This window comes from Sparus aurata, chromosome 21 (genome assembly GCF_900880675.1).
Source record: "Sparus aurata chromosome 21, fSpaAur1.1, whole genome shotgun sequence".
In the NCBI taxonomy this organism is placed as follows: Eukaryota; Metazoa; Chordata; class Actinopteri; order Spariformes; family Sparidae; genus Sparus; species Sparus aurata.
This window is the reverse complement of record NC_044207.1, coordinates 7423976-7444661: the sequence shown is the minus strand read 5'-3', so window position 1 is coordinate 7444661 and position 20686 is coordinate 7423976. Positions and strand designations below refer to the sequence as shown.

The following is a 20686-nucleotide window of genomic DNA, read 5'->3' as shown; positions in this document are numbered from 1 at the left end:
TCATCATGAGGTTTATATTCATGCAAGGAGTCATTTTTGTCACACAAAGAAAGGTGCCAATGTTTACAAATGGTAGATATCTCTTTTTGAACAAAACTGTTAATGTTTTATTATCAACAGTTTGTGGAATTGCAGTCTATTTCAGATAATTTGGCAGCAGTAGTGTTTTGCATTAGGCTACTGTAGCTGTGATTTTATATTGTAAAACCAGATAGTTATTCATTTGAAAGGAAAGCTTTCATTGTGTGTGGTTTTTTTTTCATATTGCTTTGCAATAGCCCGTTTCAAGTAACCATATACCAAACACCTTATCAGTGCTAATAGATGAAGGAGTGATGATAACTAGATATAACTATACAGCGTTCTAATCAGACCGGATGGCATGCAGCAGTTGATAAATCACTCACTACCACCATTATGACTTGAGACTTGACTTGGACTAAATAATAAAAGTACAGCCAGGGTGGTGTATATATATACAGTATATAGCAGCTAGCTTTATATTTTCTGTAAAAGTTGATTAATCTGGATCGAGTTGATGATCAGAATCGTTAGAAGGCCCAACAATTTGACGGCCCACCGTGATTTGTCCCGCCTGAATGACGTACCACCCTTGGCTGCATCCGTGCCTGCCAAGTTTGCAAAGATTGAAATATAATTTACTTTGATAGTCTTGGATAACAGTGACCATGTTTCCATGTGAATCTATCTAGTTCAAGAGAGTCATGAACTGAACTGCTGACCTGAGTATCTTTGTCAGAGAGTTTGGGATTAATTCTAAGTGTTTCGGGCCGATTGGACACACTGAGCCAACATGCTTTCAGGGACGGAAACACTAATCTCTAGCGGTTAAATCCTGCCTTTCCTGAAACGCATTACACCATTTAAGAGTTATTTGCAAGTTCTCTTTGAACAAGGTCTGAACATTTCTTTGTGCAAAGTAGTTCTCTGTGCCAGATTTTTTGCCTGAAGTCTGGTTTTACAGTAAGAGAAGAAAAAGAAATCAAGCTCTTTACAACACAGCACTAATCTCTCCAGAGCTCCTTAAGGAGGCACAAATCACAGGCTCTTAGATTTGATAACCATGAAGAGGTTGATCCCATTGTGCTCCTGAAAGGTGAAGCACAGGTTGGAAAAATCTGATCTGGGTTGACAGTAGGAAATGTTGTTTCGGCTGCATATGCTCCTAATCTCCACTCAGCTTCCAAAACTGTTAAGACTGTGCATTAGCGGAAAGGTAATTGGATTCAGCAGAAATAACCCCACATCCTGTTTCGTAGAGCTGCACTTTTCAGAAGTAAGTACCAGACATGATCCCAGATCAGAACTGGGCTCTAATACCTGCTGATGTTGAATTATAATGAAAGGTAAATGAATACTGATATGCAAAGACTGTTATTTTTGATGAAGTGATCAATCTCTAACCAGGTCAACATAACAGGCTGAATGGTTTGAATGGCTGAGTTGGCTTTGGTGACCCTTTAGAAAATGCTCTGTCTATTGACCCAAGCTCAGAATAAGGCCACACTCATTTATTTCAATGGAAAATTGTATATAAGAGAGGCTTCCTCTGGTTTCTGTGTTGTTGAGCAAACATTTTTAGGCATTTTTCCTCAGACTAGAGGTGTTTGAACCTGTGGAGCCATTCAGTGGGAATCACCTGTGACTGAGCGAACGTCTGCTCACACGTTCTTCGAAATACCAACAGCTTTTTTGTGAGCTAGTGGTTCCCAGGTTTTGGCTTTTAACCTCACAAGAAATGTCTACTTACAAGCCCTCACCTCAGGCCGCGTTTGTCAAACAGTTTCAAATAAATTAATCTGAAATGCTAAATCTTTCAATAATTTTTGGAGGCCTGAAGAGGGATAATTATCGAGTGGGAAGAAAAAAAGATTAGAGTCAGAAACACATGATTTTGTATTCCAGGAATCTTCTCATTGTCTGCGATGGGAAGAAGAAACTGCACACGCTGAGAAATCATTGCAACTATTTATTATTGTTTCATATTACGGAACCAACAATTAATAGACCTTAAAGTAGAGAACTTTATGTTACAGTACATGCCACTGCCTTCCTGGCACATATAAAAATAGAAATCATTTGCTTCTAGAAATTGAAATTCAAGACCAAAATTAGAAAGTGTCCAGCTCGGTTGAAGACACGTAAAAGGTCACTTACAGCATCATACCTATAATGTGAGCATTCCATACAGCAGCACTACAGCTGTCAGCACTAGAGTTAATGCAATTCACGATCCATACCAATAGAAAAGCCGTTTAGACCTACCAAACTCCCAAAGAAACACTTCTAACACAGATGCAGTGTCAAAAAACAGATGCAAAACTTAAATCTTAAGTAAAACCAATTGTGCAGTCACCACTGTGAAATACTGACGACCTTCAGTCTCAGTGGGAGGGGAATAAAAACAAAAGCCCTGCTATTTTGACAGTGTTACAATGGACTCTGAAATGATGTAACTGGTATAAAGTGCAATACATTGAAACATTTGCGTGAAAAACAAAATCAGAAATTCTACTCAACCTATTACCCCCCCCCCCAAAAAAAGGAAAATGAACGTGAAACATCTCAAACACCTCTCTCAGGATTTTAAAAACAACAGAAAGAATTGGATTTAGTTTTCATTGGCAGCAAGAACCACTTTTAAAGACCGACCGGGCTGGTTTACATTTTTTTTTAACTTTTTTTTTATTTTGAGATAAAAATCTTTAACTGTTATGGCTTTGTGGCTGCAAGAATTAGACATCTAATTTACAATTCTGAATCTTTCTTTGAAACATTGGTCATACTACATTTCTTGCCAAGAGTTAGATCGGTATACCTCACTGAGTCTTGCCAGACAGCCAGCAGAGACTCAAGGTAATTACTCTCTCCGGCCAAGAAATAGTTCCAGTATGCAACACGCTTTGAAACCAGATGATGTCCTTTTCACAATTTGCTGTTTGTGCATATAAAAACAGACAAGACATAGCATGTTAATTAGTGAGCCTCAAAAGGTGCTGGTAGGTGGAATTTGTTACATATGGACAGAGCCAGGCTGTTTTCATTAGCTAAGCTAACCATCGCTTAGCTCCTAGCTTCTAATTTATTACTGATTTGACTGTGATCTCAATCTCATTCAAAACCTATTTGTAAAATGTTGAACTTTTCCTTTTAAGTGTAAATGTGTGAACAATAGTCGATCTAAAGACACATAATTAATGTAACAAATGTTTATTTTTTTGTTTAGTATGACCTTGAAATTTTGATGCTCATTTTTAGTGACTGTTGTGGACCTGTAATTTTTAATACATTATTGGCTCCCTGAACCTCAGTTCCAGCTCAAAGATGATCTCTTACACTCTGCCTACATTGTAAAATGTGAAGTATGTGGACCATTTGTGTAAGTGATGTGCAGCGACGTAGTTTTCTTTCAACTAACTACACCTGCAGAGCAAATATGCATACGAGTCTGGTGAAAGAAGCTATGAGCTTTTGTTCTTTCAGTTTCTGAACCCAGTAATGCTCTGAAACCTTCAACCTTTTGTTTTATGGGTCAGTAAACTAGCTGCTAGTTAAATGCCAATAGGGTGATAAAAACTCCAATGTGGAATCCAGCCAGAGTCATTTCCTGGTAACCGCTCTGCGTGTGGTCCACAAAAGTTACATATTCAATTCAGCCAGCTGGTTAGAGTCAGCTTCAGTACACCAGTATGAATGTCTGGAAAGCTCCTACCAGGGAAAGATATGCTAGTATCACAAAAGCCATGTTTCCAACCAAAGAACCCAGGAGTTTTAGTCCCAGGATCTACTTTTCAACAACAACAAAAAGTTTCACAGCCTGTTTTCTGTGTTTGCAAGGTAGTCATAAAACAAGTGGAGATTAGGCAAATGAATCCAATTACATGATTTTCACAGGTCATCATCGAGCCTGACCATAAAACAAAACAGTCTGGACTTTTGTCGGTCTGTCTGTGGTCTGCTTTCTTCTGTACCTCCATGATGATGTGTCGAAGCACAATGAACAAAAACTTGTGTGCAAACACAGATTTTTAATTAATTTAATGCTGGCTGAAATAGAATGCGGCAAGTACTCCACCAATCAGAAATGTGCATAGCAAGAACTATTAACGTGGCAGCCTGCAACCTCCTTGAACCAATTTCCTACATTTTATCTCGTAGATTGTGCTCGGTGATATTACTGACAATACTTAGCCCTAAGTGAGATGAGTTACCTCCAGTTTGCCAGTATAGCTCACAAGTCACTTTTTCCCCTATTAAAATCAGAGTTTTGTGGTTTATACAGTTGTTTTTAGCTGTAGGCTCCAAACCGTGTACTAGGGTTGGGCCGATGAACAATGCCATCGTCCACTGCCATGGCCGACAGCCACTGACTTCTAATCCCTGATCATTGGCACATCGTCGATCAAAAGGCTCCCCACCAGAGAGGACATTTAAGTAGCGTGTCCCCTCGGAGTTGCCGTTGGGCAGCAGTTGCTGTTGTTTTTGATATGTGGAGAGAGGAAATGATAGAAGTATGTTGGTGCTCAGTGCACATTACGTCTCCATGTCCCTTGTATTATTTTTTTTAATAAAGCAGCTCAGTTAGGCCAAGCCAAGACACTCAGTTAAATGTGTGGCAGCAGTGTTTCTTTTCCTGCGGGCCACTGTTTCCTTCAGTCATGCCGTTTTTATACACATTTTTCCAACACAATTTTACGTGTGTTGTTTTATACTTCTGTTTTAACCTGTAAAGCGTCTTTGAGTGCCTGAAAAACCTATATAAAATAAATGTATTGTTATTATTATTATTAACATTGTTTTATTCATATGAGGCTGAACAAAGCTAAGTTACGGAAATGTGGTGCAGAGAGGAGGACGCTTTCAAACCTGGCACAGGGATGTACGTCCGTGGGAATGGGAGATAGTTTCTCGTGTCAATGGTGGAAAGCTGCGGAGGCTAAAGTGATAAGCTAACATGCAACTGCTGCCTTACAACAATAATGAAGGGACACGCCGCCCTCAAATTCATAAACAATGATGTCATCCGCCATCACGATGTGTCACTGAAGACATCGTCATATGCCAATTCAGCAGACCTTGCCCAACCCTACAGTGAACAGAACCCGGACAGGTAAACATCTGAACAGCTGATTAGCAGCACCACAAGTCAGTAAGGGCAAACCACCTGACATTATTTTCAATTCCATCAAAATAAATATTCCTTTAAAATCAGTGTCCGTCTCAGTGTGTAACACAAGCACATTCTGAAATGTATTGAGGCCAGTTGAGTTGAAACTGCACTTTTTCTGTGCTGTGTGACTTCATGTTAATGACTCTCCTCTCCTGAAGGAGAATTTTGCTCAGCGAGGTACTCACAACCCAGACTGTTTTGAAATTCACAAGGGAACATCTTAAGAGGGAACATGTCCTGGGCTGGGTCCAGATCGTCTTAGATGTCCCTTTTTTCTTCTCTCGTTTTCTACATCTTTACTTCAAAGCAATCCTCAGAGGACAATCTAACAGCTCACTCCAGAACACTAAAAATCAATAAAAACACATCTAATAAAAACATCTAAAAAAAAAAAAAAAGAAAAAAAGGATAATAAAAGAATACAATCACATTGCTACATTATGTATGTCCTTCCATATCACTGACAACCTAAATTTGAAGAAGGATGTCTTTAGAGACAAGTCAACACTTGGCAGAGAACCACAGAGGCCTTCCTGTTATGATATCTCCTTCACAGCTCTGAAATGTCATAATTGTCTCATTAAGAGACACTCAGTGTGACCTAGACAACAGACATTTCACAACAAACATTCAAAGGGAAGCATATTCAGAGGTAAAAGCTACGCTCAACTGAGCCGTCTTCAACTCAAACCTTTTTAAAATTAATAAAACTTTAAGTATCAGCTGCGTTGAAGACAAAAACGGACACATTTAACAGTCAACAACTCCACCTCAACCTTGTTCAGAAATTTCAATCTTCCATGAAGAGTTTTGAGACCATTCTGTCTTCACTCTTCAACGTCTTTGTCTCCCAACATGTGACAGGAGTAGATGTTTGTGAAAAAGAGGACTAGACTGCAGTCAGAAGTTTAGAGGCTGTGTTTGAAGTTGACAGCCAAGCACAGAGGAAACAAAAAGGCTTCACCACAGGAGCTGATGATAGCTCTCAGCGCTGAGCAGAGTGAGTCAGCTCCACTGATCCCACAGCAGCGTCAGGTCTATGAAGAGGAGCTGTATGAGGAGCTGGACGTGCTCCTGCCTGACTTGCGTTCGTAGTTCACCAGCCGCTGTCCAACCAGGTATCTGGAGGAAAAACAGGAAATACCATTCAGTTACTCTACTAAGATACATGCACCTCTCTGCTGGTTGGAAGGTGGATGAATCTTCAGCTATTACTTTTATTCTCAGATCAGTTATATTGTTCATCTATCAGCTTTTTCGAATCAATTGAGTTTCTAAGTCTGCGTAACCTTTCTGATGCTTCACAGCCAAACAGCTTTCTCCTGAACAACTAAAGGACAAAAGGACTTGTTTTAAAACATTAAAATATCCTAAATTGACTTGAAATTATACTAGTTATATCCTCGCTGTGTGGTTGAGCTCATGCACCCACTTGAGAAAAAGTGTGCTAAAGCTTCTAGGTTAGCAGCTAATGTGAAGATTTTGGCTTTATGAAGGGTGTCAACTTTCCTTTAAGGTCCAGTGTGGAGGATTTAGGTGGATCTATCAGAAATCAAATATAATTTTACTGTACTATCAGATGACACTAAGAATCATTTTGTAACTGCAGCTGAAATATAAAATCTAAGCCTTATATATCTGCAGATTGAGTGGATCCTCTTCAGATGGTTCCACCACATTGCACCGCCACATTTCTACAGTAGCCCAGGGTGGACAAACAAAACACCAACTCTAGAGAAGGCCTTTCACATTTCTCGGACATCATACGGGAAGATAAGATAAGAGGTGTTCAGTTGGTCGCAATCTGCAACCACATTGCTACATGCAAGTTCAAGCAATTCTATAAGATACATCTGATATTTTGACTTGCAGAAGATGTTTAAGCCTAATGGAATCTTTATGATGAACAGAAAATATTGACTTATATGACAACTATCAGAATACAGTTTTGCCATATCCCCCCCCCCCCCCCCCCCCCCCCCACCCCCTTCTGCCCTCTGTCTTAACTTTCTCTGGATCAGAAAACAGTAGGATTCAATTAAACACTACACTCTTTCACCCCAATGTGTTAGATCACACCCTATATTTTTGGGATCTACTAACTTGTCGTTCTTGATGTGTTCATAGAGACGTTTGAACTGTCGTATCTGGAAGGTAAGGATGGCCAACAGCATGACCACCATCAGCAGGAACGGATAGATCCTCCTCTCCACCAGTGTCTGCATCTCTGGCTGCACACCTATAAAGGGAGGGAGGGAGGGAGGGAGGGGAGCAGGGGGGTAGAGGGAGAGGTGGGGGGATGAGAGAGAAGAGAGTAAACACTGCAACAGAATCCACTCTTAAAGAGTGTGTGTGTGTGTACACAGAGTAAATGACAGACAAAACAATCAATTGCACTTTAGCTAAAACCCTGATTACAACCAGGGCTGGGAATTCTTAATTGACTGGCTGTTTAAATGCAAGTGTTGTCTGAGTCAACATCAAAAACACTTGTTTTTGTCTGGACAAAAATTGGTGTTTTGGGAAGGCTTTGCATAAAAAGCCCTTCTCAAATGAGTGCTGCTTCCAAATGAGTAAGGCTCTGCCTGTGCTGTGGGCCTGATGAGCGTGCCTGCTACCTCTGTGCCTCAATTTCTAATTTAGTCACTTCCAAAACCAACAAAAGAAAAACAAAGTTAAGAGTCCTTTTGATTCTGCTTACTGTCTCATACACTTGCAGGGTTATTTGAGTTATATTTGAGTTTTTTGTTTGTTTATTTATTATTAATGCAATATAACGTAACAAGAAGACAGGGGACGATTGCTCATGTTGGGATGAGCAATTGTAATGCACGACCTAAATTTAAAATGTTTCACTTATTTTTGAAATGCTCTGTAGATTAGGGCCATAGGACCACATTAGGGCCATTTAATGTGCCTATGAATTTCTCCATTTGCACCACTAAAGGAAAAAAATGATTTCTTGTTTTTACACAAGCGTTTCAACTGCCATAGCTCAGATTTCGTTGTGTGCAGTACATCGCCGAAGGCAGAGTCACACATTTATCCAATTAGCATCTAAAGGCCATCTAATTGGCTGCACCAGCCTGCTGGTTTGTTGATGTAGTGTGTAACCACTAGTCAATGAGGTTATGTGAAGTTTGCTAACAGAAGTAGCAGGACACTGAATACTGCAATCTCTATGAGATACCTGAAAAGTAGATCATGGATCATTCATCATCTAAAAACATCCCTAACAGGACAGTATTAATTATAGACTGACAAGTAGAGTACAGTGCAACAGTTTAACAAGTTTGGCTAGAACTTGTGACATGACATGTAAGATTTGGTGAAATATGATGGATAATAAGTAATAAAAACAAAACGATAGGGAAAAAAACAAAGTAAGGAGAATAATAATAAGGGATTTCCTGATCAGGTTTTTGTTACCCCGATCTCCATCCGAGACCTTTAATATTTAGTATCTACCTATCTGAGTCCCGATCCGATACTTAGCCTGAACTAACATTTTCCTGGATAATACAGCTGCATTAAAGAAATAAAGTTCCTGCTTCCAAGCTGTTCCTTGGTAAGTTTATTTATGTTGTTGAAACGAAGTATATACTTTCACATGGCTCCTTTTTATTCTGCATAATGCCATTGCAACATTGGTCTACCACCTTCCTTGTGTTAGCAGGTGAGTCTATGACTCTGCACTGTGACAGTAGACCCTGGCGTACAGACAGCTGGAAAAATGCCCATATCGGCCCCGATCCCGATCCTGCAGATCGGATCGGGACATCCTTAGTAATAATAATGACAGCAACTTAGGATGTGAATGATTTTGCTCTTGATTGTTCATGGTTAAATGAGATACGTTTCTTGTTTAAAAACAATATTTCTAAAAAGGCATGCTTTGTCGCAACTTGCAGGCAATTCACATAGTATAAGGACTTATAACAGCATGCTGAAATATGTTTAACGTCAAACAAATCCCATTCTGAGCTCTTAGGCAATCTAGCGTATCAACATTAATGTAAATCATATTGAAATCCTAAAGTGGGGACAATGAAAACTGATCATTCTTCATTAAGCCATTTTTGACCTCATTCACAGGGAGTTAGTTTAGGGTGAGAGATGCTGAGCGGTGGGGGGAGACAACAGTGAAAAAGGAGCAGAAATGAAGGTAGCTCTTTTCTTTTCCTACCTTGAAAATGAGTACTAGATACCAGACTAGTCATGCTTCACCAAGACACAAACACACAGAGACTCACCCAGCAGTGGTGTTATGCCTTTAGAGATGGTGTAGGGCACACACAGAGACAGCAGCAGGACGCAGATGACCGGGGAAGCCAGCCCTCGCACAATGAAATGGAGGTCAATGTTTCGGATACCGTTAGCATACACCTATAGCAGAGAGAGGGAGGTTCAATTCTTTTTGTCTATAATAGTGGATAACCCACACATTTTGATTAGTTCAAGGAATAGGCTTCTATAGAACAGGCATTATTTTTTTATAATGTGGACATGTATTTTAGGATCATACAGAGAGGTAGGTAGGAGGTGAGGCTGACCTGCTCGATGACGGTTTTGAGCCACCACTGGGGGCCCATCAGTGTAATGGCAGCAATGATTTTGGCATGGAGCACACCAAGAGCCCAGTCCTGCCACACACAAACAACAACAACAACAACAACAACTATTTCATAACCAAGGCAAAGAGATTTGTTCCAAAATGTAAGTTTCTGCAAAACCTGTTTTGACAATGAATGCCTGCTGGTATTATCTGAAATTGTTTGATACTGCCATTAGATGGAAATATTGGTATAACTGCCAAAATCATTATTTTTTATAACCTTACTTTGAGAAATAAAAAATGTAATTTAATGAAATACACAAAAGTTGTCAAATACTAAATGTCATCTAAACACAAAAACAAGATTGACCTGAGATTGGATGTTTGAGGTAATTGTCAATACTTTCTAACTGTATACTTTATACTAAAAAGGGCAATGACTGTTGTAAATAAATAATTCATTACTTCACAGATGGATGAAATTAAATGATGTGTATGACTTGACATATTTACAAACTCTATAGTCCTACCTGCCAGGGGTAGAAGAGAGGTGTCTGGTCCAGTGGGACTCGGAGAGGAGCTACAATGACCAGCTCAAAGAGCAGACCCAACAACAGAGGAATCACCCCGGCTAACATCACAGCCACCACTAGGGTCTTTAGAATCTGTTCTCACCAAGACATCACATTCATACCACCCAAATACACATTAAAATCATTTGAAATGTAACACAGAACAGCACTGTATATGCTATATGCTGGGAGGACCCGAGAGACTTATACATTACCATGAGTGTCCACTCTTGGACTTTGAGCATGATAATGGATCGTCCCTGTGGCATCCAGGATAGCATCACGGTCGCAGCACGAATAGACAGCCAGCAGACGTACAGACCGCTGGCTGCTGTGTAAAGCTCATGAACCATGGCGCTGCCCATCCAGAAAGACATCAGCCAGCGACCTGCACACACTGGGAGCAAGGAAGAGGAGAGGGCGGTAAGGATGGAGGTGTAAAGAACGACTGATAACAGGTACACGCGGTCTTGTTGCCACAACTTACCGGGCAGCGTGAGGCAGATCAGACTAGCCAGTAACAGTGTCACACACATGAAGACCACCAGGAGAATTATCTGAACAACCAAAAACACCCAAAGATCAGTATGCAGGTAGCAGCAGCAGCAGCAAGCGCTTCAACAGTGACAGGATATGAGTGTGTTCTCATGTGAATAATAGCATTGATGCGTGTCACCTTGAGAGGGAAGTTGACAGGCCGATGGTAAGACTGGAAACCCACAGGACCGCCCTGCTGCAGAATGGCCTGATGGGCAGCATGAAGCCCTTCGCCCAGGCCTGGGATCCTGTTGTTGTTATGGCGACCAGGAGGGTTGTTGTTTGGTAGGTTGTCATCATCTTCGTGGTCTCCCAGCAGGTAGGAATGAAGGTCGCTGCGGGGGAGCCGTTGATGAGTAATTATTCTGTCTGATTACTACGACTGTGAAGTGACAGAATGACACTGGACAAATAGAGCAAACTATAATCGAGGCTTTTCTGTCTCAGTCATGTGGATCTTATGGTGCATACTTTACACTGTTCGATGAAAATCTTTTTAAGATGACACTACATACCATCTATGTTAACATTTATGCCATTGTACCATTTTACATTCTATGTTGCAACATCTGTGTGTGTGTGTGTGTGTGAGAGAGTTTGTGCCTCCAGTCTGTGCCTACAGCATGTATCCAGCGGTGAATGTCCAGGCGTGGACGAGCCGTTTGAGCCACTGACGAGTGTGACCCTGCTCCAGCAATGCCGGAAGAACAACCTGAAGCAAGAGCAGCTCCAGTGACAGCTCGCTGACCGGAGCATCGCTGCAGAGACAAGACACAAACCAAACTCTATCCACACTCATTTTATAGTATACATGAAACTAGGAATGGAAGCCCATTTTCTCTAGCAGCTTCGTATTTTGGTTATGCCTGGCTAAAGAATGGACTGAGTTGTGTTCACCTGTAAAGCATGACGTTGTAGGGCAGGAAGGTTGGGAAGAGCAGTTTAATGATTCTGATAGGAAGCCAAAGCATCAGCAGGACTATGGAGCCAAATACCACCTGCAAAAACACACAGAGATAATAGACAAAAAAAAATGTTCACTTAGGGAGTCAAGTTTAATCAATGTGGGAAACTGATTTTAAATTAAAGTAAAATTCTGAAAGAAATCGATATGGCTGTAAAAAATAAAATCTTTTCAAAAAGTCTTGCATCATAGTTATTTGTGTTGTGTGACTTGTTGTTGTTGACTTGTTGTTTCTTAGGGCAGCTGTGGCTCAGGGGTAGAGCCAGTCTCTTGATTCCCCTAGTCTGCATGTCGAAGTGTCCTTGGGCAGGATACTGAACCCCAAACCGCTCCTGATGTGCTGGTTGGCACATTGCATAGCAGCCACCGCCATCAGTGCATCTATGAAATACCGCAAGTCGCTTTGGACAAAAAGCGTCTGCTAAATGCCTTCATGTAAAATGTTGCACTTATGTGTGACATATGTGACATTATGTCACAAAATTAGGCCATGGAATGAGGCTTCTACACTAACGCACAACTCATCACAAACTGACTCTGGCCAAATGAGGCTTTAAAATCCTGACAGCAACACATACCTTGCTTCTAACTGACCAAATTGACATGTGTGCTGACAGTAACGTGAGTGACACTAATGTAAGCCGTTAAAGCTTCTTCCAACTGGCCTCAAGTACTGAACCCATGTTCTGCTTTATTTAAATGGTGCCTATACAGTGTAACTGTAAATAGCACATCCACAAGGATTATACTGATAGAGGAGCTATTGTTACAGACATGAGGCATCTCTAAACCTTAGAATATAAAACTACTGTTTAATAAACCTATGCCTACTCGGTTCGTATGAAAATTTTGGCAAAAGTTCAAAAAGGACGATCTTATCCCTCTCACTCTTTCAAATTGGATATCAATAGGATACAACATTGTTAACATTATACAATTCTCATGCCTGCATTCCTTGAGCCAATCAGTCCCTCAGATACTTACTAACCCTTTAAATATCAAAGATTTTCGACCTACATATGCAAAATCCACACCGTTCCCATCACCTCTTTAGTCCTCAGGATGATCCAGGTGTTTGAAAGTTAGATCTATTGGTTTCAATCCACCATCAGCAGTGTTTAAATTGCAGATAATTCAATCCATACCTTACATATCTGTTACAATGTCAGTAAATGTCATAACATACTTTCAAATGATCTCTTCTTATTAAGGTGTGCTTGTATCTATTTATATTGATTTTTTAAATCCCTGATTTCCTTTCTTGCACTTTCAGTGTTTAATGGCAGTAACCAGAAACCTTGGCACTGTTATGCCACTCAAGGTTAGGTTTGGGAAAGAACTGAAGAGGAGGATACTTGACTGACCACAGAGAGGATAAACCGTCGCAGGTGTCTGTAGATGGGCAGGTGGATCATCTCTTGGACTGGGTTAAAGTCTGGATCGTTCAGGTTCCTCAGGAACCACAGCACACCAGGCCGGAGCACCTGCAACCAAACAAACGTGCAATAGCACAAGATTTTAAAAGCTACAGGTGGTGTGTGAGGTTTTACATCAGTAACAATATATGACTCTGTGACTGGCTGAAATCCCCCATTTTACCTCTCTTAACAGAAGAATGAAAGAGGCGAAGTAGAAGACGTAGACCATGCCGACCAGCCAGTGGAGGAACATGGTGGTACCGGGGGCAGAGTCAAAACTCTGCTCCCTGTCTTTTAGAGTTGCATCAAACATCTCCTGCAATGAGCAAAGAACATGCTATATTATCTGGGTTTTCAAAACCATGGCAAAAAACATAGATTTTTGGGGGAATTGGTTCAAGAATTTTTATGTTTAGAGATATTTTTCCCCAAATTGCGTATTCATCTAGTTTCTTGTTGAAATCAGTACAGCCTGTATAATCATGATTGCACCTAATCTGTTTAGTTAGTCATTAACGGCCAGTAAGTGACTGTGATCCATCGAGTTTACTCTGCATGATTGACTTACCAGTGAGCAAATGTCAAGCCACCAACCGCAAATCAGTGGGAACAAGCCTATCTCCATGACAACCAGAAGGGATACCTGTGAAATATTAGAACATAAACGCAATTTAGTTTCCGTTTCTGTAATCATAGTTTTTCTTCATTTGAAAGCTTTGCTGGTTTGATAAAAAGAAAAGAACCTTTGTGGAAACATTCCAATCTTTCATCTCTAATTTACCTTGACAACAATGTAGCAGACACCCAGGAGGCGCCTGGACCGCTGGAACTTCACTAATGAAGCCAGTGCCTGAAGGAGGACGAGTTAAGGACTGAAACCAAGGTGCGGAATAAAGAACATTCAGTCTTGTATTTCAAGCAGCAACATTGAGCATTTCTTTGAGAGACATTCATATAAACTCTTGAAGTCAAAATAATCTAGCATTCCCTAACATTTTTTTTCAGACGTGCACGTGAACCTAATTTGGGATATACATTCTAAAGTAAATGAAAACCGTAAACAAAACACACCAAAAACAACTGACACAACCTTCAACAGTTATACACAACCACAATAGGCAACTAGAAATGTGAGGCATACTGTAGGTAATTTCATACACATACAGTAATTTCATGTATATAAAGGATACGTGGCAGACAATGAGAGCCCCAGCCAGGAGGATGTACCCCAGTATGGTGGTGATGAGGCCATCAAAGTGTGACGCTTTGACCTGCAACCACATAACTAATCATCATTAAATAGATTCCATCACTGCAGGCCAAACCCAAATGTTAGAATTCAAACTGCAAGTGTCCCCTCATGCATTGCTCGGCACTTACGTGATCTTCAAAGCCCATTCCAACCACTGAGAAATGGCCAATGTGATACGGGCAAAACGCTAGAGAGAAATACAGAGGTAAGGTTAGAATCTGTAGTCTAAGAGAAGGTACACATGACTGTGTTATATCAATGAATTATGGTGGAAAGTCTACTTAGATAAGAGCTAATTCTACTGTAACTGCTGGTTTAACTTACCAAAGACCAGGATGAAGAGTGTGTTGAGAGAGACCACCCAGAACACATGCTCCTGGAGAAGAGATGCGCAACAAGGGTCACTGACATGGTATTTCTAGCTTTATCACAACGGTGACTGGCTATGCATCGTATCAGCAAGCAAAACATATAATTCCATGGAGGATGTTAAAGGGAAATTTCAGAAAACAGAATAGGTGAAATAAAAGATATTGGTCTACTAGTCAGTTAAGCATTGATTGATGAAGACAGAATGGAAAATCCAGAACGTGACTGCAGCACCCCGACAAATTACAGCATACAGAGTTACACTGTAGTTCATCTTCAGAAAGGCAGAGGTTGTGAGCATTTGTTTTTCTTTATATAATGACAAAATAATTACATTCACCAGACAAAAAATGAAGTAGGTCTACAGTACTGGTCATAGCTGGTTGGTTGGTCATGTAACCAAAGCACCCACCACCCTCCATTGTACAGACTTGCTGGTCGAGACTCCTGCATAGACCACTATAAAGCGTAGATCACAACATTGTATAAGAGTAAAGAGAGAGTGTGTGCACTTACCAAGAAAACTAGGGAACCATCAAGCCCCAGCATCTGGGACACAAACAGAAACAAATGTCATTATGATACTTTATGTCACATATGAATGAACATGGCAATAACAGTAGTTCTAGTACAACTGCAGCTGCTAATAACACAGCTATAACTCCTACTAATACGAAGACATTAACTGACCCAAGGCCAGCTACAAACAGCATCCTTCAAAGTGGCAGCAATTCAGAGTGCTGCTAAAGGAAACTACAGCAAGATGGAGATTTCTTGCCACAGGAGCTTTTAGCCCACATTCATCTGCCCACTAACTGCTACCCTGCTTGCACTTTACTTTTTTAGCATCGTGTCCGAGCTGTATCAGAACACTTTATAGAGCAGGAGACAGAGGGATTAAACCCTGATTTCCCACCCGTTCCCAGGTCAGCTCCTCTGCTGCACGGTCCCACTCCAGGGCGTTCCAGTTCAGATCTTCTGCAAAGGACAATCAGAAACAACTGAAACAATACGGAAAACCATGAAAATAAGTTTCTATGGATTTGTTACCATCTGTGTTTCTTTTCCTTGCCATGGTTTAGGTCTATTTAATCCTTTATAGAGAAATGAATATTAACACCATCTTGCACAGAGCTAAACATCAACTTGATCTTAAAGCTACCTTTGAAGCATTTATGTTTATGTTGTTTTATCAAACTGATCACATATCCGCATTTTACAACTTTCATATCATAATTTACTAACCTCACTTACCAGAAAAGTGCCAATGCACAGTAGTACTGTTCAACACTGCAAAGTAACAAGCCTTGAAAGCCTGTTCTTTAAAGTGCATCACACTACTTTTCTTGCTCATACTGACCTTGTCCTCCATTATTGGCATCAGCAGCATCCTCTTCCCTGCCTTCCTCGTCCTCCTCCTCCTCTTCGTCATCCTCCCGATCCTCGTCTTCTTCCTCATCATCAAGATCAGCCTCATCTCCGTGGTTGCCAGCTTCATGTGGGTTGGCAGGTGCCGCCCCGTCTGCAGCAGGGTCTGCAGGGTGCTGGGCTGGTGCTCCATCTGCAGCAACCTGGGCATTGTTACCACCTGGAGCCTGTAGAATCATTAAATAACACTTACAGAAGCGTACCTTCAACAAAGCCTGCACACAGTTAAATAAGGCAATTTTTGGGTTCTTACACGTTCATTAATCATACTCATAGTTTTGGATTTGGCAATTATAAAAGGACAGCGTGATATTTAAGACCTGAGTTGGATTGCTCATTACCAGTTACAGCCAAGTTGTCTAATTTGAGTAAAAACCAAAACAAAATAAGAATACATGCCTTAGGTTATCATTAACTCCACTGGCTTATCATTTACAGAAATTAACTTGTCATGGTGCCAACTGTGTCAGAGTGCATCAGTGGTAGAATGCATGGGGAAGCCAATACACTACATTAGGCCATGCTCAGCCTTGTCTGCAGGTGGAAAACTGATGCAAGTTAAATGCAATGCAATGCAACATAAATTGATCTTACCTCATTAGCTGGTACAGGACCGTTAGGCTGATTAGGAACGAGAGGGGGTTGATTCTGCTCTAACCACTGAGGGGCGCCACCATGGACTATCTGCTCTCTGAGCCACACCAGACTGATAAAGGCGCACAGCGTGCAAGTGACCACAAAACAGCCCTGGAGACAGTCTGCAAGCAGGTTTTGCCTGCGAGGAAGAGACAGATCACTATGGTTTGAGAATGATTAAAAGAAAAAAAAAAAAAATCACATTTGACTTCACTACAGAGAGCTGAACAACGGGAAAGAGGAGATGACATAATGGATGAGAGGAGCTATTCCAAATAAGCACACTTCCTGAAGGGTTACTTTTACATTTTGTACATTTTACACATTAGAGTGTGTTTACAGGTCTTGCATACTACTACTATTGTGAAAAAGTAGTATAAAGCCTTTTATACTACTCTCGGCTCCAGGTAAGACTGCATGTAATCTGACAAACTGCCCCCAGTGATGTCACTCAGTGGCTAAATTGCATTGCACGAAACGTAGGCAACAGGTTTTGAAAAGGAAGAAGAATGCATGGAACAAAAAAGACAATACCTCTGGTTCTGCTGTATCAATTTCTATCATTTGTTTTTAAACTGTCCATAATAAGTCCAACAGTGTTGTAGAAGTGCAGTGCTAGACTGGTTGGCTGCCTTTCAAAAGCTGGCCAACATTGCCCACAATGCAATTTAGCCACTAAGTGACATCAATGGAGGTAATTTATCAGATTACATGCAGCTTCCTCTGGAGCCACAAAAGTCTTTAAACTACTTTTATCACACTTGCAGTAGTACTTCCCGAGACCTGTAAACACACTTTAATGTGTAAAACTGGTACAGTTACCCTTTAAGAAATGTGCTTACATAAAAAAAAAGCTCCCTCCATCCATCATGTCATCTCTTCTTTCCCTTTGAAGTAATATGTGAAACAGAAAGAACATAACAGTGTGAGAGCAAAGGGCCAAAACCAAGCACAAAGAGTAATTTGATCTTACGTTGAAAGCATATCTAATGGCAAGGTAAGGAGAGAGCTCACAGAGCCGGTAAATAAACACTTGTAGATTCGACCTGTCAGAAAAAAAGAAAAGAAAACATTCAACTTCATTCTATCTTCAATCTGAGAGGAATGGTAGAATTTGCATTTGTTTGTAACATCTAGTTTTAGTTCTTCTAAAATGTAAATAAACGTCCAATGTTCGTTTTCTATTCAACTTTTTCCAAACTTTTGCAGGAAGTCAACATTATAAACTATGCTGCACCCGTATGACACCTGCTGATATAACATCCGCAAATTTTGTTTGAACAATGACATGATGTGACTTACATGCTGTGAGAGGCACCACGCCTAGCCAGGCAAAGGCCACCAGTGTGTAGTGGAACCAGTATCTGATGGCTGTTCCAATACTGGTAACCAGCCCCGCAAAGATGTCCTGTACCGGCAAGCGAGATGGCATGTCTGGAGAGTAGACTAAGGAAAGAGAGAATGAGTGAGATAAATGAGAATGAGGATAGTGGAAGTAAGGAAAAGATAATAGTTATAATAGGACAATTAGAGCAGCAAACAACAAGTGAATGGGATACTAATGTAATGATCCAACTTAATGAAAAGCAAACAACTTACTTGGTGTAAATGCAAACCTGTGTTTGCATAATTCACAGTATTCTTTTCTGCTGTGTTTCAGCCACTGCAGTAAGCTGTAAGAACAAAAGACAGCCAGTGAGTTTAGTTTGTTCATCCTATGGGACATTTAAAACATTTGCACTTGACGTCCAACAATCCCTGCTGTAAAATCACTTATCTTTTCGATGATTTTGATAATCTGGTTCTCATTGTTGTTTGTCAGGTATGTAATTATTCACTTATTAACTATTTTCAGGCACATCAGGGCATCAGACACTCCTATTTGCAAGATTATTTAACAAAATTCAAGACCTATTCAAATTCAGTGGTAGGTTTAAAGATCATTCTGACAAAAATAGCTTAAAAGATGGATAAATAAGATTAGATGTTTGTGGCTATTCGGGCCTCACAAATTCAAATTCAAAATTACTTAAGACATTTAAGGCATAATATTTACAACATTTGATTTAAGACTTAATAAGTACCTGAAGACACCCTGTACATCTAACCCTGCCACTTTCTAACTTCCCCAGGTAATTATTTCCCTGTGTTCGAATACATTACAAAGTCAACAAAACTGACTGAAAATGTCAAAATTAGGAGAGGAAAAGTAAGGTCAGAGAAAACAATGGAATCACACAGACTCCTCAATTTCAACAGCTCGGTCACTGAACGTACCATTCCTGATGGATAAACTTGATGCTGCCGGTGCAGACACAGGGGTGGTAGAGCGGCTTATCCTGGGTCCCCTCCGACCGACATACCCGACAGATGTCCGCTGCACAGAAGGCACATAATTACACCACTTGGCATACAATGAGATCCTGCAAAATGTCATTTAAATCAACTAGGCACCTTGCATTGCCTCAAACTCACAGAACACCTCTCTTTAAATTGTTAAAGAGAGTAAAACATATATGCAAGCTTTCTGCAGAACTCTCAGTGTCAGTTGGGCAGACTGTAATCCCTGGATGTCAAAAATAAATTACCTATGACTAGTCCTGAATGCAAGAGAATAACTCTAATCAGGGACATCCAGAGTGCCTGTCGCCTGACTAGCTTCATAAATAAAAGTGGTGGTATAACCATAATCAACGACGATCACAGGATTATGATCATTCCCTTCCCTGTAGCATGAATAACGTTAATGCTGAGAGAGTGTGTGTCCACGCATTAACTTTAGGTAACTCAACGTTAGGTGTCCAACAGTACATTCATTTGGTCTAAGAATAATGACAACTGCAAGATTAAAGCATGTTGGAGTTATTAGTGTTATTAATGCCTGTCTTTACTCTGAATGATTGTAACGTCAGTTACCACGGGTGACCGGTGGTATAACGTGACCATGGCTGTTACCACAACTTCCTGTATTGTTATGATAACAGTTGCATTAAACTTAATTAATATTAGTCTGTAATTAAATAATTAGCCACGTTATGTGTGACTTTAACGTGAGGTCGTGTTCAAGGACGCCTATAACCGCAGCCTTCTTCTGGTAGATGTAGTGTTTGTGAAAGCAGACAACAGAAACCTAACAATGCTGGTTTTATTTACAAGCTAACGGGAGCAGGCTACCGCTAGTTAGCTAGCCAGCTAGCGCTAATTGGCTAGCGGTTTTTTAAATTCTGGCGAACCGTCGTCTGCGTAAGAAAGTGTTGACTCGGTAATTGCAAGTGACGGTAATGAAGAATGGGTTAGGATACGATACAGGCATTGTTGAAATAAGCTCAAACATTTGGGGCAATCAAGTTTTAACGTAGCGAGCTACCTTCCTCGGCGGTGTCCATCTTGACTGGCTGCTGCGGCAGCCCTGCTCCACAGTAGTCACAGGAGTTGGTGTGACAGCGAGCTATCTACGTGCAAACATTTCGAGCTACTCTTTAGTCCAAGCTCCGACTGTCTTTGACGGGACCATATGTTTTAAATAATAAAATACAGCTATTTCAGTTCATGATTCATCTACGGGCGGTCAGGACATACTTAAAGCAACATGTGATTGTGCGGTAGTTTCACCACTAGATGGCACCCAAGCGCAACCAGCCAGCCTGACGACAGCCTCTAGCGCAGGACCGAAAATAGGACACAGTGCAGAGTTCCTGCTGGGATGCAAAACAATGTGGACAGTCTTCTGTCGGCCAGACTGGCTCGCTTCACATGTGCTGACG

At 40.8% G+C, this 20686-nt stretch overlaps 1 protein-coding gene across 2 annotated transcripts; it reads right to left on the bottom strand.

Moving 5' to 3' along the window:
• Positions 1–1977: 1977 nt before the first annotated feature.
• Positions 1978–20541, bottom strand: LOC115572781 (E3 ubiquitin-protein ligase MARCH6-like). 2 transcript variants are annotated; one of them, XM_030403218.1, is made up of 26 exons: positions 20290–20541; positions 19200–19299; positions 18522–18595; positions 18225–18368; positions 17896–17968; positions 16881–17061; positions 16219–16453; positions 15775–15836; positions 15375–15407; positions 14814–14865; positions 14618–14676; positions 14428–14508; positions 14019–14087; positions 13806–13880; positions 13419–13553; positions 13184–13303; positions 11753–11853; positions 11476–11613; positions 10995–11190; positions 10806–10875; positions 10534–10715; positions 10277–10411; positions 9745–9834; positions 9445–9577; positions 7295–7430; positions 1978–6313 (listed from the first exon to the last, which is right to left on the bottom strand). In XM_030403218.1, the coding sequence occupies exons 1-26, from the start codon at positions 20306–20308 to the stop codon at positions 6229–6231; spliced, it is 2778 nt and encodes a 925-aa protein (XP_030259078.1). In that variant the 5' UTR covers positions 20309–20541; the 3' UTR covers positions 1978–6228. The 2 variants fall into 2 exon arrangements, with proteins under 2 accessions (XP_030259078.1, XP_030259079.1); XM_030403219.1 differs by having other exon boundaries at positions 15775–15833.
• Positions 20542–20686: the final 145 nt, after the last annotated feature.